Source organism: Sorex araneus, chromosome X, assembly GCF_027595985.1.
Source record: "Sorex araneus isolate mSorAra2 chromosome X, mSorAra2.pri, whole genome shotgun sequence".
Taxonomy (NCBI): domain Eukaryota; kingdom Metazoa; phylum Chordata; class Mammalia; order Eulipotyphla; family Soricidae; genus Sorex; species Sorex araneus.
This window is the reverse complement of record NC_073313.1, coordinates 337332502-337351720: the sequence shown is the minus strand read 5'-3', so window position 1 is coordinate 337351720 and position 19219 is coordinate 337332502. Positions and strand designations below refer to the sequence as shown.

The 19219-nt window shown below is 39.6% G+C and overlaps 1 protein-coding gene across 1 annotated transcript in view; it reads right to left on the bottom strand.

The window, feature by feature from the left end:
• TPO (thyroid peroxidase) overlaps positions 1 to 19219 on the bottom strand; it is a 117307-nt gene that overhangs the window by 80369 nt on the left and 17719 nt on the right. Inside the window, exons 3-5 of the mRNA XM_055121347.1 lie at positions 19017 to 19101; positions 11668 to 11837; positions 8832 to 8964 (exon numbers count right to left, since the gene is read on the bottom strand). Coding sequence (XP_054977322.1) covers positions 8832 to 8964; positions 11668 to 11837; positions 19017 to 19101 — 388 coding nt within the window. The remainder of the gene's footprint in view (positions 1 to 8831; positions 8965 to 11667; positions 11838 to 19016; positions 19102 to 19219) is intronic.

Below are 19219 nucleotides of genomic sequence, written 5' to 3'. Positions count from 1 at the left end.
AAGCCAGTTATTTTTCTGTGGGAAAGTTAGTCATATTTGGTTGATGGATTTGACAATAAGAATGGACTTAGTCAATTAGTCTGGGAAGAAATTTTTCTCATTGACAGAGTGATCTTGAGTTTTATTCTGTGGGTCAAACTTATTTTGATAAAAAAATATGAACAATACATAAGGCAAAGTTGTATTTGACAGCATTTTGATTTTTTAAACAACTTTTGAGCAAGCAAACTGTCTCAAAGTCGAAGGGAGAACAGGAGTCTTTTGAGATGCCCTTTTGAAATAGGAAAAGTTTTTCCAGAAATTGAGAAAATGAAAGACTTATGGTTGATAACTGACCTTTATGCAAATTAGGGACTCTCCAATTTTTATTTACAAAAGAAAATTGAAGAACCTGACTCAGTTGTTGGTTGGAAGATCAATGAAAGTGATTCAAATGATGACTCACTATATGTTTATTTCCTTATGCATCTCAGAAGGGATTTTTAGATCAGATTCCATATTTGTAACAAAATTTTTGTTTTGACTATTCCTTGAATAAACATCAGCAGAAGTAAAATAAAAGCACAGAACAGCTGCTAACTCCTCTTGCTTTAGATGTATGCAGGGTAACCATCTAATTCATAAGCCAAAGCGGTAGAATCTTATTATTGAAGGTAGCATTCATTTTTAAAAAATAATTTCAATTTTGCTATAGTTTGGGTAAGATAATTACATTAGGGCCCAAATGCACAAAGTTACTGTGCCTCTCTACTACCAGAGAGCCCAAGACCTCACACAACTTGTCCCTGTGTTACCTCTAGTCCCATCATCATTTTTCCTACCATTTCCCAAGGTCAATAATTTGTTACTGTTCAATATTGATTTGTCCATGTTTTTCTCACTATATTCCACAGATGAGTAATAATTTGGAACTTATTCTTTTTCCTCTGATTTATTCTGTTTAGCAAGATACCATCCAGTTTCATTCCTAATGTAATGACTGCATAATTTTGTCTTTACTGATAGCTAAATGATACTCAATTATTATAGAATATTATACAGAACTTCTTTATCCATTCATCTGTCATTGAACATTTTTATCCATTCATATATCCATTTTCATGTCTTGGCTATTGTGCTAAGCATGGCAATGAACAGAGGAATGTACATCACTGTCACTGTCACTGTCATCACTGTCATCCCGTTGCTCATTGATTTGCTTGAGCTGGCACCAATAACGTCTCCATTGTGAGACTTGTTGTTACTGTTTTTGGCATATAGAATATGCCACAAGTAGCTTGTCAGGCTCTGCCATGTGGGCAGGATACTCTCGGTAGCTTGTCAGGCTCTCGAGAGGGGAGGAGGAATAGAAGCCGGGTCGACTGCATGCAAAACAAGTGCCTTATCTGCTGTGCGCTGTGCTATTGTTTGATACCTGCTTAATACATAGTATTTAGTTCTGTCCTTAGAATGGTTCTTAAAGTGGCAATTGGGCACAAAATGACTTGTAAAGTCATGACTACAGTCAGATTTTGGATAATTTTCAGACATTGTAATGATAGAAGGTAATCTCTTAATTGATGAAAATTACTTGTTCACAGTTGCCACTTCCTGCACGGGATCTCCAACCACATTTTACCTAGTGTTCCCTTCTCTATCTGAGCTGCCTTTTTCCCCAGCATGTGAGACCAGCTTCCAAGCCATGGAGCCAACCTACTGGTACTTATTTCTACTATTCTTGGATATTAGTCTCCTACTCTGTTATTTTATATTCCACAGATGAGTGCAATCTTTCTATGTCTGTCTCTTTCTGACTCATTTCACTTAGCATGATACTTTCCATGCTGATGCACTTATATGCGAAGTTCATGACTTTATTTTTTTTCTAACAGCTGCATAGTATTCCATTGTATAGATATACCAGAGTTTCTTTAACCAGTCATCTGTTCTTGGGCACTCGAGTTTTTTCCAGATTCTGGTATCTGTACCCTCATGGTGACTCACTAATTAAAGAATAAAATAAATTAAAAAAATAAATTCTTTAACTCCCGAGGGCACTCCTATTATGTATATCTTTTTGAAATAATGTTTTTGCACTTGGGGGCTAGATGACACGAAGTGGAATTGCTGGGTCACATGGAAATTCTACTATTATTTTTATGAGACATTTCTACATTAGTTTTCATACAGACTAAACCAATCGATATTCACATCAGTAGTTCGTTAAAAAACATGTTTATATTTTTAAATTTTTTAAAATTGAATCATATGAGATAGACCCTTACAAAGTTGTTCATGATTAGGTTTCAGTCATACTCAACACCCATCCATCCACCATTGTACATTTCCCACCACCAATGACCCATTTTCTTTCTGCCGCAATCTCCACCTCCTGCCCCAGCCGGCTTCTATGGGAGGCACTTCTCTCTCTCTCTCTCTCTCTCTCTCTCTCTCTCTCTCTCTCTCTCTCTCTCTCCTCTCTCTCTCCTCTCTCTCTTTCTCTCTCTTTCCCCTCTTTATCTCTCACCCCTCCCTCCCTCTCTCCCCTTTCAATATAGATACTGAAAAGTTATTGTATATATTACTTTACCTATTTTTAACACTCAATTCTTGCCCAATTTGATCATATCCAATTATTATCACATGGGTTCCTTCTTTATATTACCTACTCTCTTCCCCACACATACTTGTGGTCAATTCTAACCATTGACCAGTGAGTCTAACCTTTGTTTTACCCTGGCCTTGGATATCAGCCTTCTTATATATATGATATATATTTTTGTATATATACCACAAATTATATTCTTAATAACATACCATTGTGTTGGGATGCCTCATGCAATCAGAAAGTGTCTCAAGTATAGGTATCGTGATCACTTGGTCAGTGATATTCTTTTCATTTCATCAATAAGTTAATCTAAAAAATTCACTTCTATGTTAAACAATTATCACTATTTATAATGTATATTCTGAGTTGATCAGTTCTATCCTAATAGTACTTTTGGGGGTCAGACCTGGAGCTGCTCACAACTTACTCCTGGCTCTGTGTTCAAGGGTCACTTTTGGAGGTGTTGGGGGACATATGTAGTGTCAGAGACCAAAAATAGGTAAGATGTTTGCAAAGCAAGCACATTATCCACCATGTAATATCTCCGGTGCCAATGGCAACCTCTGAAAAAAAAATCTCAATTTTGAAGAAAACAATGAACTGTTAGGCTTCATGCTCACTGGAAAATTCCTGATTATGAAAATTCAATTACAAAATGCAAAATATGAAGTATATAAATATGTATGTGATAAAAATTGTATAAGTATGTAAGATAAACGAAGCTATAAAAGCTAGCAGCTATTAATAGTGGTGGTTACTTTTGTCTGTTTGTAGGGTCAGTAAGTGGGAAATAATTTTGTGATTAATACATCACTAATCTCCAGCATATCTACATGGCTCAATTTGCAAAACTATAAAGGATGGGAATGCATTCAATTAGCTGCAATAAGTTAGTCTGGGAAGATTGGAAGGCACTTTAATAAAGTGCTTAGATTCGTTACAGTTGGTTTGTCTTTATTGAAATTTCATAAAGTGCTGCTCAGAGGGAGGTGCTATTTCACTCAATTAAAAATAATGAAAGGTTAATTTAACTGCTTGGGCAATGATCTTTATTTATTTATTTATTTATTTATTTATTTATTTACTGATTGACTTTTATATTTCAGTTACTCACAAAGATGTCACAATTGCTCAGGAGCAGGCATGTGACTGGACAATCAGTGCCAGCAGACCCTTCATCTTCATGGTCACAGCCTCCACCTGGTCAGCCGGACCCAGAGGAGTTGACAAGTGCCTGTGGTTGAATTCAGTGGGTCTGGAAGATATTGCTGGCCACCGTGTCTCTTCAAAGCTCTTAAATGTTGTTCAACTGTTTTTTTTTTTCCTTAGAGTCTCAGTCCACCTAGAATCAACTTACAGTACTGCATTATTCCTTGAGAAGATTTGCTTTCGTGGGCCCTGGAAGAACCATGTTAATGCTGGTTACAATAAGTTAATGGAAATATTTCTGGAAAAGAGCTCTAAGGAGACAGATGGGTGTGTTCCACAGTGGCTCCAGCTACTTCTACTGATCTGAAATGTGAGCCACTGTCTTGGGGTAGGTCAGATAGATCGATTACCTTTTCATGCACTGTATCCTAAAGACAAAGTGGCACTAAACTCCTAGCTAGAAGGTTGACTGTAACGCTCCTGGGGATGCTGGGAGACTTTGGTCTTCGGTCAGTGTGTGTTCTTCCAGTTATTGTCATGGGTAGAGCAGAGACTCACCCTGTCCCCTTGAGAAGGGGCACAAGGGGACTTCTCCTGTAGCCTGGGGTGGGGGTGGGAGGAATGTAGCTAATAATTATTTGCTGGTATAAAACTGGAAGTAAGCTCCTCACCTCTGCACTGAGGGGGATGTGGATACTTTTCCTGCAGCATCAAGTGCCTGGGGAATGACTTATTCCAACGATGCCTAATTCCCTGTCAGATGTCTTAAAGTGTAAGGAGATTCAGCTTATTAGTTATCTGTTTTCTGGCAAGTTACTGGATTGTTGTTTAGACTTTTTAGTAGGCTCAAGTGATTTTCTGTTAAGTAGTTGCTTTCCACATTTTTCTTAAGTCTCCAACTAGAAATATGACTTGTTTTGGAGTCTTTTATACCCATACTATACTTTGTAGCATTTCATAGAAGAGGCCAAGGCCAGATGCACCTGTTTTACTTTTTTCACTTCCAGGTGTCACTCGTTAATGATATCATAGTACCAACTGCAAAACTTCTAGCATCACTTAAGCTCCAGTCAACTACATTTTTTTAACTACATTTTTTTATTACTTAAAAAATACCATGATAGGAAATTTAAAGCTGTCTCAAAAGGAAGCTATTGTGTTAGAGAATTTCATTCCAGTGAATCTCCACAAGGGATTAACTTTGTTGAGGAAGGCTTAGAGTTATATAAAAATTAAAATGAAGGGAAAAGTAATTGTGAACATAACATAACTGCAAGGGAAATATCTAGAAAAATGGAAAGATTGTAGGTTCTTATCAAATATATATCAAATATATCTGTACATACACACAATATATTTAAATGACAGATCCTACACTTGGATTTTCACCATTTGAGGATAATTAATTTATAAGCTTATATACTCATTTATTTATATATAAAACATTTATCATGTCCATGGGCTGGAGCTATAGCATAGTGGGTAGGGCATTTGCTGTGCACGCAGCTGGATTGCTCCACCCCTCTCTGAGAGCCCAGCAAGCTACCGAGAGTATCTTGCCTGCATGGCAGAGCCTGGCAAACTCCCTGAGGTGTATTTGATATGCCGAAAACAGTAACAATAAGTCTCACACCAGAGACGTTACTGGTGTTCAGTTGAGAAAATCGATGAACAATGGGATGACAGTGACAGTGACAGTGACCATGTCCATGTAAACTCTGAGTCTGACTTTTCGTTTTAATGCATCATATTGTACTTATACAATTACCGTTTCCTTTATCACTTTATGGATTTTAAGGCTGCATAGGTCATAAGTGCTATAGCACAAAAGACGTTAATTGCAGAATTCTCGTGTAAAGGAAATTTGGAACGGACACTTGGAAGGGTTCTGCCTTACAACCCACAGTGTCTAATTTGCTTCGTATGTGAGTCTTGACAAGATCTGGTATTTGTCAGATATATCCAAAAACAGAATGTGTCTACCACTTCATGCCATGTGAATGTCTATCCTGTGAGCACTTAGGAAGATGAAGACTCATGTTTGTTCATGCTCATTGCTAACTTGACATTATGCTGAGCCATGAACCATGTTCCTATAATTTTGAGAAGCAATCCTATTCAAATATTAATCAAGATCTCCTAGGAAAAAAGGCACACTGAATTATATCTGTAATCCTCTGACTCATGCCTTGGGCTCAAAATATAGAGGTCTACACATTGTACACTCATTTCATAATGATTATCACTTACTATATTGGGTATCATTATGAAATGAATGTACAATATGTTCTAGGGCCCAAGGCGTGAGTCAGAGGGTCAATTCAGCATAAGCCCAAATTATCTGGTTCTTGACACCCAGGTCCTTAGAAACTAGTGAAAAGACATTAGTGCTGTCAAAAAACTAGTGCATGAGAGAACCCAACTGACCTTTTCAAGCTATCATGGGGTAGTAAGAACTATGCCCCGTGGTTATCTTCCAGACCTGATTAATGTAGTACTCAGGCATTTGGGACCACATATAAATTAGTCCAGCTAGCAACAGGAAAGCCCACTCTGACTTGCTGCTAGAGGATCATCTAATTATATTCACAGTCCAACACCGTGGGTTGCTACCCAGATATGCTGAAAATTGGCTCTAAAATTCCATCTGTGTATTGAAAAACAAAAAACCCTATAGCTATGAAAATCAGCTTACTGAACAGCTGGGTTCATGTACTTGTGACAACAATCTCTAGTGGCTACTCAGGCTGACTTAATGAACACTGATTCCATGGGTCCCACGTAAGTTGCCAGACACCAGCAACTGTGCGTACTGGACCGAGACCAGGTCAGCCACATTAGTGGATGAGGACAAAATCCCTTAAGTACCCCTGATTCTTTTTAACTTCATGAAGAATAACTCAAAGCGACAATACTAACGATGTTCAATGAAATAATAAAACCAGTGGGAGAAATCATCAATAAGTTAAAAGAAAGTTTGTGAGAAAGAATGTATAATCTCATTCAAACAGAAATTAATGTGCTGAGGGATACGGTAGTTGAGCTAAAATATATACCAGCAAAAATAAACAGCAGAATAAAAGAAGATGGAATTAAATTTGTGAACTCTAGAACAACACATTGAATATTATCAATTTTACAAAGGGAAAGAATAAAAAAGAAGCAATGAACAAAACATAAAGAGATCTTTAGATATAGAGCCTATTCAGTTGAGTATTAAGAGAACAACATTGCTATCATAGGAACTCTAGAAGTTACATGGAAGAATTTATAGTTGATAATATTCCCATCTGAGGAAGGAGATATGTTGCCTAATCCAGGAAGTCTAAAATGTTCCAGACAAAATAAACCCACAAAGAACACCAAGAAACCTTGTAACCAGATGACAAGAAGAAGAGTGATGGATTTCTAAAAGCCTCAAGAGAAGTGCGAAGACATACATAGGGACTCAGATTTCTTCAAGAAATACTATTTAACGGTCTTATTTTTAAAAAGGAAAGGAAACCCCATGGGGAGCAAAAATATAAATAAAAGAAAATGTGAGAAAAAGGCAAGTGATAATAGGAACTCACAGAATGAACTCCAGAAGGAGTGATGAGCCTTGAGCATAGAACCATAACTAAGCTCTGAGCACTGTTGCCAGGCATGCTGCCTTCCTGAAACCCCTCCCAGAAAGCAAAGAAAAACCTCAACAGCAACAAAACACAAAATCCCTTCCAAAATGGGGAAAGAAGATGACAGATACTTCCTCAAAAAATACATACAGATGGCCAACAGGTTTATGGATAAATGCAAACATTTATAATAATATAACTTATTATCAGGGAGATACAAATCAAAACAACACCGAGTTGGCATCACCTCATGCAGTGAGAACTCCCTATATCTAAAAGAGTAAAAACGTGCAAAATTATCATGAAAGTGTTGAAAAGAACCTTTGATTCCCTATTGGTGGTGATGTTATCAGGTGATTCAGTTGATTCAGCCTCTAGGGAAAATAACATGGAATATAGATAGTTAAGAACGATATACATGAAAACCTTTTAGCATCTGTATTGCAAACTATAATGCCTAGAATGAGAGTGAGAAAGAGAGAGAGAAAGAGAGAGAGAGAGAGAGTAGGTGACTGCCATAGAGGTGGGGGTAGAGGGTGGGGTGGTTTGTTGGGATGGAAGGGAAACTGGGGACACTGGAGCCAGGAAATTACACTAGTGGAGGGATGAATGTTGGAACATTGTATAACTGAAACCCAATCAGCTTTGTAATGCTCTATCTCACAGTGATCCAATAAAATAAAAAATTAGAAAAATAAATTAAAAATACAACTACCCTATGACTTATCAAATTTATTATGTGGTATCTAGCCCAAAAACACAAAGACATTTGTTTCAAACATATATTTATACCTATTTCACTGCAGGACTATTTACAATAGTTATATTCTGGAAACAATCCAAATGACAGATGAGTAAATAAATCAATTGAAGTATATGTACAAAATAGAATACTATTCAACAATAAGAAATGATTAAACCTTTTTTAAAAAAACTATAACTTGTATGGAACTGGAGGGTATCTATGAAATTAAATAAATCTGAGGGCAAAGGAAAAATGCCAGATGATCTCATAAGTAGCTGACAAGGAAACAAAGTGAAGCAACGAACAGTATAACATGAAGATAAACCTTTGGGTTCTGACAACAGAAGTTACCAAGTTTGATGAAGAGGGACAGCGGTTTGGGAATTGTAGAAAGAAGAGGCAGATTGAAAGAGACAGAAGGGTGGTGGTGGAGTCATTTGGATACTGCTGTGGCAGAGGTCCAGTAACTTTGTATACCATGAGCATAAACATTAGCGCTATTATAACTGTAACCTCAATAGTTAAAAGCATTTTAAGAAAAGTCTTTTTCAGGTCATGCTGGGTGTTAGATGCTCTCCAGACACAGGTGATGGTGCAAAGAAGGATATGCAGGGAAGGAGGAATCAGGAGCGTAGAGGCAGGGGAGATTGTCACATGGTCTGGAGTCTCCTGATGATACCTAATGATGCCAAGGAACAGCTTACAATGGTGGAGTACAAGAATGTAGAGAAAGTACCTGTTGTTGCATGCTCCTGTGATGAGCCTGTATTTGTTAGCCAGGCAAGATTTAGGGCATTTGGGGGGCAGCATGAAGGGCAGGCAACCCGACACATTTGCAATTGTGTTCAGTATGTCTCCTGACAAAATATCTGAAAAAAAATACAATAAACTATAGACATTCTACTTATAATCACAGATCGGCCAAATTTGCCTATCTAAACTAGATTCAGGCATGGACCTCACACATTGGGATTTGTAAGTGATTCATGTCATGCATTGCAGGACATTTTTCTCCTTTACACCAAATGTTTCTATTTAGTCCCTTTGAGCTTTCTTATTGCCAGAAATGTAGGTTTTTAAATTTATTTTTTCTCTGTGATCTTTCAGCGAAGCAGTTCTAAGAGTTCCAGGTCCCTGAGAGACACACAGTGAGCACTTCTCAGAGTCTTCATCACCCTCACTCGACACATCTCCAGATCTATTTGTCACAAATGAACAGCTGAGACAATACGTAAGCCATGATTTCAATGCTCTAGAAGACAGTGAATATGAAGTATTTATCCCATGTCCCCTCCAAACCTTCTTTAGTTATGACTGCTAAGAGAGTGTTCATGTGTTGATGTACAAAATCCCTTTTCCCCTTCATATTGATTTTTGGTTCCCTCTTTTATATATTTCTCAATTAAGTCCCCCCAAACAGTCTTTTATTTGTCAGTTTTATCACTATTTATTCAACAAATCATAGTAAAATATGATTGTGTCTATTATTATAAATGACATTGATTCTTATGAGATGGTTTACACAAATCCTCAAAAGTATAAACATAAACAGAAGCTAACGAAATTGAGATAGTCACTAATAAAACACTTTTCTAGGTATTTCATTTTCATATTGGAAAGAAGCAAAATCTTTCCATTGATTTTTGATTTTGAAAGCATGCCATTTTCATATTGAAAAGAAACAAAATCAGCTTCTAAATAACCAGTATTCACTAATCAATCTTGATGGAATCCCTCCACTTGCAGTGGTACATAAACCCCAGACTACAATTTGCATCTAGTTAGTAGAGAATATGCATTTCTTTAAAGGATGAATACAAACACTTCTCAACAGGAAATGCTAAAGAACAGGCTAGAGTATCATTAATAAACTCTATTGAAAAGAATCATATGGTCACAAATAATATTAATAAACAGAAAGAATGATAAGAAATGCCTGGAACAGACACTACCAACATCTAATTATAGACATTGCTTGGTGATGAAGTGATAGGGATTAATCTGAATCCTTTCACTTTCCTACTCTCTAAATTTTGTAGACAATTGAACAGCTGAGACAATATGTAAGCCAGGATTTCAATGCTAAATTTTGATAATAGAAATCATTTTAAGAAGCATCATAAATTATATTCTTAAATTATACCTTATGGACTGAACTAAAGATATCAGATGAATTTCCCTAAACACCAAAACCCAGAACCTTAATCAAAGGTTGTTGTGTTTCTAAAACATCAACCAAAGTGCTGGTTTCCATCCTTGCTGATTTTATAGTTTACCCCAAGACAAAGACAGGGAACAACAGTCCTTAGAGAAATTCTTATTTTTGAGGGGGGAGGGATTTGGGATATACCCAGCAATGCTTGGAAGTTACCACAAACCTCCTCTGGGGTCAGGAATAAGCTCCTGGTGGCCTTCACGGGACCACATGTTATTAGGGACTGAACCAGGGTTGGTTGTAAGAAAGGCAAGAGTCTAAACTCTCCGGCTCCAGAAACATTTTTCAAGCACAATATTTGACAGAAAAGCCATTTCAAATAAATGTTTCATTGCTATAAAATCAATTCAACTTAACTGTCTGAAAATTCTGGTTAATCCTCCTTTAGCTGAGTCTTATTCAAAAGATAATAAGTGAGTATTAAATTAATCTACAGCCTGTTAGGAAGAAGGGCTCAAAGATCAACTAGCTTAAGGCACTATACTAAAAAATATATGGACAAACTCATTAAAAAGGAAAACTTGTCTTCCAGTTCTCCATTATCAATTACAAAATTTCCTTATGACTACAGTCAAAATATTTCATTAAGTTGGCCTTCTATTGACTCCTGTTTGCATTTCTTTGCACTTTGATCTACCAACAGCACCTGAGTGAGTCCCAGTGTTCACTTCCATAGAGGTGAACAAATTGTGTCTTATTTTTTTCTTTTTGGGTCACACCCAGCGATGCTCAGGGGTCATTCCTGGCTCTGCACTCAGGAATGACACCTGGCCGTGCTCAGAGGACCATATGGGATGCTGAGAATTGAACCCGGGTCAGCTGCATGCAAGGCAAATGCCCTAACCGCTGTGCTATCACTCCAGCACCACAAATTGTGTCTTTAGAGGCCTTGAACAACCTCACTGAGATGATATCACTCAGTGATACTACCCTGTCATTGCAATGAATATCCTGTCATTGTAATGTGGAAGTCATTGCTGACTTCCACATAGATAAGTCTCCTCAAAGAGCTTTTAGAATTAGCTTCCAGGTTTTAACCAGGTGAATTGGAAGGCATGGACAATTTCCTGTTATTTTACAACATAAAACAGGATGCTTAGTTTATTGATCAGTTCTCCAAACTTGATTTGAATAACACATACAGTTACTTCCTAGGCTAACATAATCAGAGTATGGTAGCTGTATGATCAGCATTTAATGAAGTTCTGTCTTTATCCTCTGAATAAGTAGGTAACTGAGCCCACAGTGCATGGGATCAAGTCAGAAACGTGCCCTGTACGTTGCTTCCCTAGGAAAAGTCAAGGCTGTTCCCTGGGAGCTGCTGCTCCTGGAGTGAGAGAGATACCCAGGTACTTGCCTGTTGGAGTCTGTGGTTGTTTAAGTTTTAGGTCAAGTCTTCTTTTCATTGCCAGTATTGAAGTTTCCATTATTTCTGCTGCTCGGGAAATGACTTGGCTTGTTGGTTCAGGGAGTTTGGAAAACGACAAAAGCTGAGATGGAGAAATGATTTCCCTTTTGTTGAGGTTTCTATAGCACAAAGAAGAGATATAGAATAAATTATTCTTTTAAGACTGGTAATTAACCACTGATTAATTGAGTGGGACATTATTGAATACCCAGCATGGACTAGACTTTGCAGAGTATTCTAATATATATCTTTACATAGAACCTACTCACATAAGTCAAAGAATTTAGTAATGAGATAAGATATAGTGATAGATAATCAGGCCTATTAAAAGGTAGCAAACCTGGCCAAATTTTGACCTTTGAATACTTTCATATATAAATTTACTTGATTCTCATATCTGGGTAAGATATTCTCATTCAGGCCCACTTAATGAGGCACAACAGAAAAATCACACAACTCATTGCACAACAGAAAAGAGCCACAGCAACCCACCAAGCAAAAGAAGAGTCACAACAACTCACTACACAACAGAGGAGCCACAACAATTCACTATACAACAGAGGAGTCACAACTCACTGCACAATGCAAAAGAGTCACAATAACCCATGTGCAACAGAAGAGTCACAACAACTCACTGCACAAGAGGAGTCACAGCAACTCACTGTGCAACAGAAAAAAGCCACGACAACCCACCAGGTGACAAAAGAGAGCCACAACCACCCACCAGGAAACAGAAGAGAGCCACACAACTCACTCTGCAACAGAAGAGAGCCACAACACACTCTTCTGTGTGTGTTGAAAAAAAACCACCACAATAGTTTTAGAAAAATGGGAAGCCTGTTTCCCTCAGTCCTGCAAAAACACCCTACCCTTTCAGGCCAGCTCCTCCATATTCTAGTGGCAACCACAGGAGACCAGGACTAAATCTCCTAGTTTTGAGACTCAATGAGACAAGACCTATGTTACCTTTGCAATGAAATTGCCATGGTCTGATTGGATTTGAAGGGCACCATCACTGAGACTCCAGAGAGGTCTGAAAACCCAACCCTAATCCTACTGATACAGTGCAAGTGCAAGTGTGGACCACCAGGTGAATATAACTGGCCACTTTAAATCTTGTCCGTGGAACAGGTAGCCAATCAAAAGAGAAAACTGGAAGGCTGACTGGAGGTGGGTGATAGTAGCATATAAAAGGAGACCATCTACCCTACTCTCTCTCTCTCTACGTCCACGGCTGCCCCAGCCCCCACTCCTCACTCTCCATCAACCCTGCACTTCTCTCTCCTTTAAAACATGCACAGGCATACTGCAGGCAGAGCAGGTAGGGCTCCAACGTCCAGACAGATGCCCCTGTACAGGCAGGCCTCATAGGCTCAGTCTGACGCAGAATACATAAAGGGCTCAGATCCCCAAGAAAGTTCAGTTTCAGACAGGGCTTGCATGCCCAGGCAGGGACAGATACTGAGCACAGGTGTCTCACACAGGTGCACGTGGCTGTGACTGAAACCTAGGAAGTTGGTACAAGAACTGCTGAGGTACAAGTAAGAGGCTCAGTGACAGGTATAGAGCCCAGAGATCTCACCTGCGTGCACTGGCCATGACCAAAGACTAGGACACGTGAGACAGGACATCAGGGAAGCATTGGGATACAGTTCTTGGAGTACAGTGAGCCTGAATTTCTCCTCAAGGGAGCTAGTAACTGCTTTGTATCCAACAGTAAACAAGACTCAACTTTCTCTTTGGGCACATTCTGTCTTCAACACGATTTCTTCATTTTTTCATGAGTGTGCTTGAAGAATTTTCTGGGATAAATGCTGCCTTTATTTAAAACGTTCTTCCACAGGAGAGGAGGCATTTAAAAGTAAGCAATTGGATATAAAGAAAGATAGTAGAAGAATAAAAACAATGTCCAAAGCTAACAGAAATAGAACTGGTCTTCAGTAGGAAGTTTACCATCATTGGGGCTGAAGGGAGGAGGATGAATGGAGACACACAGGGACAGTGGTGGAGGGAGTTAGCACTCTGATGGAGGCTGTGGTGCTGGAAGATTTTATGCATGAAACCCTATATTAACAGTATTGTGAACCATACTGGGCTGGAGCGATAGCACCGCGGGTAGGGCATTTACCTTGCATGCAGCTGACCCGGGTTTGATTCCCCTGCCTCTCTCGGAGAGCCTGGCAACCTATCAAGAGTATCTCACCCGCACTGCAGAGCCTGGCAAGCTACTCATGGCATATTTGATATGCCAAAAACAGTAGTGAGTCTCATAATGGAGACATTACTGGTGCCCACTCGAGCAAATCGATGAGCAATGGGATGACAGTGACAGTGACAGTGACAGTGAACCATGGTAAGATAAGCCGAATCTCTCTGAACAAACCCACCACTGCCCATCAGACCCTGCTTCCAGACCACAGCGCAATGCTGAGCAGCAGAAAGCCTGTCCCTCATGTTATGTCTTCAGAATGTCTATGAGGCATCCACTGGAGGCGGCCCAATTTTCCAGATTCCAACTGTTTTCCTCCTTTGTGTTACTAAAATTAAATTTTCACCACTCAGCAGAGTCTGCCCACTTTCCTGTGTTTCAACAATAAGAATTAAGACCAAACCCAAACTATAATGGGTGAGAGGCTGAGTCCCCTATGGAGAGGAAACTGGATCTGAGATGATACTGCGCAGATCACTTTAAGAAATTTTCTGTGCCAGCACTTACTTGCAAGGGGATTTTAGGAAGCTTGCTGCTGTGATTCTCATTATGTTTTCAGAACATGCCTATGCTCATATCTCATTCTTCCAAGAGTAGTTTTCAAACTATGCTTCTCAATACTGTGTGCTTATATACATGTGTATATGCATGTGCATGTACACATGTGATATCAGCTCCCAAGCCTGCTTCAAACCTACTCCATGTTCAAATTTTGTCTTCTAGGTTGTATTTTATTTGAATAGAGTCTGGGCAATACCATTGAGTGAGATTATTGGACTGGAAGTCACTGCGAGCAGGATGGCAGTATAATCAATAGATAAAGGTCTAGATATTTATTACCTTTAGCATTATTCCCTGACCATCTATAAAGTGAAGATTTATCTCAAAAATTCATTGAGTAAGTAAGTGGAAGAATGTTATTCATTTTTTTTAAACATAACTAGAGTCCATTTGGGAAACTATTAAACTACACTTGGTCTGATATTTTCGATACAAATTTCATAGGCATGTATAGTCTCACTGAATAAAGGGTAAAATATTTTAAACAGCTCTATGAATTTTTCATTTTATGGGTGAACATCTTTCTTAAGAACATTATGCGATGACTGGAATGGGAAGGAATGGGAGTGAAGATAGATGGTCGCTTCACTGATGACATCGTTCTCATAACGCCAAACATTAGTCAAGTGGCACAAATGCTGGCCGACTTCGACCACGAGTGTGGAAAGGTCGGATTGCAGCTGAATCTCAACAAGACAATGTTCATGAAAAACAAACTGGTCCCTGAAGCTCCATTTGCTCTCAATAGAACGAACATCTCTGAATGCAGCAGTTATGTGTACCTGGGTCGAGAAATCAACATGAGGAATGACTTGGTGCCAGAACTGTGCAGGAGGAAGAGAGCAGCATGGAATGCATTCAAGAGCGTTGAAGAGGTAGTTAAGAGAATGAAGAACCTCCGACTCTGGGCACATCTTTTCGATTCCACCATTCTTCCTGCACTAACATATGCCTCAGAGACCTGGGCCCTACGCAAGCAGAATGAGAATGCTATTAGGGTATCCCAAAGAGGAATCAAAAGAGCTATGCTGGGAATATCATGTCTCACTCAAGTGAGAGAAGGAATCTGGAGTTCTGACCTCCATCGATGGTCGAAAAATCAGGAATGCTGTCTCGTTTGCCAAGGCATCAAAAATCAGATGTAATGCAAAGGCACATGAAAAAGTGCTCTGCATCACTAATCATCAGAGAGATGCAGATCAAAACAACTTTGAGATACCACCTCACACCACAGAGACTAGCACACATCCAAAAGAACAAAAGCAACCGCTGTTGGAGAGGATGTGGGGAGAAAGGGACCCTTCTTCACTGCTGGTGGGAATGCCGACTGGTTCAGCCCTTCTGGAAAACAATTTGGACGACACTCAAAAAATTAGATATTGAATTCCCATTTGACCCAGCAATACCACTGCTGGGAATATATCCCAGAGAGGCAAAAAAGTACAATCGAAACAACATCTGCACATGTATGTTCATCGCAGCACTGTTTACAATAGCCAGAATCTGGAAAAAACCCGAATGCCCCAGAACGGATGACTGGTTGAGGAAACTTTGGTACATCTATACAATGGAATACTATGCAGCTGTTAGAAAAAAGGAGGTCAAGAATTTTGTAGTCAAGTGGATGGGCATGAAAAGTTTCATGCTGAGTGAAATGAGTCAGAAAGAGAGAGACAGACATAGAAAGATTGCACTCATCTATGGTATATAGAATAACAGAGTGGGAGACTAACACCCAAGAACTGTAGAAATAAGTACCAGGAGGTTGACTCCATGGCTTCGAGGCTGGCCTCACGTTCCGGGGAAAGGTCAACTCAGAGAAGCGATCACCAACTACATTGTAGTCGAAGGCCATGTGGGGGAAGGGAGTTGCGGGCTGAATGAGGGCTAGAGACTGAGCACAGCGGCCACTCAACACCTTTATTGCAAACCACAACAGCTAATTAGAGAGAGAAAACAGAAGGGAATGCCTTGCCACAGTGGCAGGGTGGGGTGGGGGGGAGATGGGATTGGGGAGGGTGGGAGGGACACTGGGTTTACGGGTGGTGGAGAATGGGCACTGGTGAAGGGATGGGTTCCCAAACTTTGTATGAGGGAAGTATGAGCACAAAAGTGTATAAATCTGTAACTGTACCCTCACGGTGAATCTCTAATTAAAAATAAATAAATTAAAAAAAAAATCAGATGTAATGCAATTCAGAGACGACCACTGGACTAGAGCTGTTACCGACTGGATTCCACGGGACATCAGAAGACCTCATGGCCGCCCACCAACTAGATGGTCAGATTTCTTCATCAAATCCCTGAATGAATGATTTGAGGCTCTTCCTGTTCCTGTAGCAAGCAGATACCATTGGGCTGCACTAGCACACAACAGGGACAAATGGAGATGTTACTGGCGCCCGCTCGAGCAACTTGAAGATCAACGGGGCTACAGGTGATACAAGTGATGGGTGAACATCAATTTTTATTGAGTGTGGGAATCCTGAAACCTGAGCCAATCTAAATTACTGCATAAATGTTGATGAAAAGGATCAAAGATCCAAAGACTGAGAGTTGAGGGTTTTGGACTTGCCATCTGCTTTTTTGGGTTGCAACTTCATTGTCTTTTACAATTCCATATTCTTCTAGAGCATATAAAGTGGAATCATCAGGAGTTTTCAAAGCTTTTAACCCCTGTACAGACTCATGAACCCAAAGTTGGAATCACTGATGTGATTAACAGGAAATTACCAAAGGTCACTGAAAGACAAAGAGACCATGGATAATAACATGAGAATAAGCACTCAAGAGTTACCCTCAGAAGCAGTCATAGAGATTGTGCAAAGGAACATCCTAACCCATCTTTTGGAAAGAGAGAAGAGTAAGGTCTTAACCTCTAGAGAGTTAATGCTACTGCATTGCCCAGACAAGTCCCCAGTTCAGGAAACAAAGTGAAAAATCACTCTTTCGTCAGAGACACTTACTTAGAACTTGTGTCTGGAAAAGGAATTTTGTTAACAAGAAAAAAAAAATCAGTTGTGAGAATAAAACGACTCTGTACAAGACTGATGTGGTAGAGAAGACCCAAATTTCTGGAGAGTGAAGCTTCCACCAAGGAAGTTATGGAAATACACACATATGCTCACAAATACATATTTATACAAAAGTAAAGACGTGTACTCTTTTCATAATCACTCCCCTCTTTTGAAAAATAATGTAACATCTAAAGTTCAAGTTCTTACAGGTTTTTTCTTTATTAATCTACTAGCATATTTGTGGGAGTTTCATTATAGCATAATCCAATAAGACTTGATCTCCACAATACATGCTGAAAGGACCAAACTTGGTAGCCTCTCAGTATCTGTACTGCAAACCATAATGCCCAAAAGGAGAGAGAGAATATAGGGGAAATTGTCTGCCATGGAGGCCGGGGGAGGGTTGGGGAGGAGGAGTATACTGGGGACATGGGTGGTGGAGAATGTGCACTGGTGGGGGGATGGGTGTTTGATCACTGCATGACTGAAACTCAAACATGAAAGCTTTGTAACTATCTCATGGTGATTCGATTAAAAAATAACAACAACAACGGAAACCAACTTGATCTCCACATACCATGTTTCCCTGGGAGCCTGTCTCCCTTCTGCTACTCAGTGATAAAGGTCCTGGGTTTCCCTCTGCCTGCTTAGAGTGGAGCTGTGGCACAACGGGCATTTCAGAGCATAAGAGCTTACCCGTCCATAGGTTTTAAGCATGCTCAGTGGAAGACGCATCTCAATCCTCAAGCCTTAACTTTAACCATTAGTTTTTGGAAATGTTTGGATACAGGACCACCAGTCTTCAATGTTAGTTCTCTTGAAACTGAGAACACAGACTCACACATTCACCTGGCTCAGTTCATCATACTCACACACAGTTATTTTAAACTTTCATCTGTAGAGCATGAGTAGGATATGATGCTTTCATCATATTCCATTTTCAGAAGAAACACCTTATTTTGACTCAGGCTTGGAGAATTGTGATAGGAAATTCTTAGTGTGAAGAGTCAAGAAGGAGAACCATGCAGATTCCCATTTTCCCTGGGTCAATGGGGGAACAGAATAGCAGAGCCATAGTGTTCCTGTTTGATGAAACAATAATTCTTCTTCAACTTTTAATCTGCCACTGTGCAATGGTGACAGGTTGCAAGCTGATAATTAACAGAATCAATGCACACAACTCCAGGTAGGACATATTCTGGAATTTGCTGCCAATTGTGAATATTAAAAACCATTGGTGAACGCTAAACAATGATTCTTTGTTGAAAGGAAGGGATCTCAAAGACGGAAACATAGCATATCTCCATACTCTTTTGAGAAATAAACACACGTTGTTCTGTCACTCATTCCCCCAGACCAGATGCCACCTTTAAGCCAATCAGTAGATCAAGTGGATGCAGAAGTAAAGCAAAGCATGCAAAGTATACAAGAGTCTGTTGATGTGTGGGTCCCCGGAGTGCATGTGCTGTCTCCCACCTCTTCATCCCCTTGGCCTCGCTGGCATGCCTGACCTTTGCATTGTCTTGTAGAAAGCACTGTCCACCAGAAGCTTACTCTCCTCCAAAATGCTGAAGACATGAGATTCTTCTGTCCCTCCTATAAAATAAAATACCACACAATCACAACATTTAAAAGTCCTACAGGGGCTGGAGTGATAGCACAGCGGGGTAGGACGTTTGCCTTGCACATGGCCAACCCGGGTTCGATTCCCAGC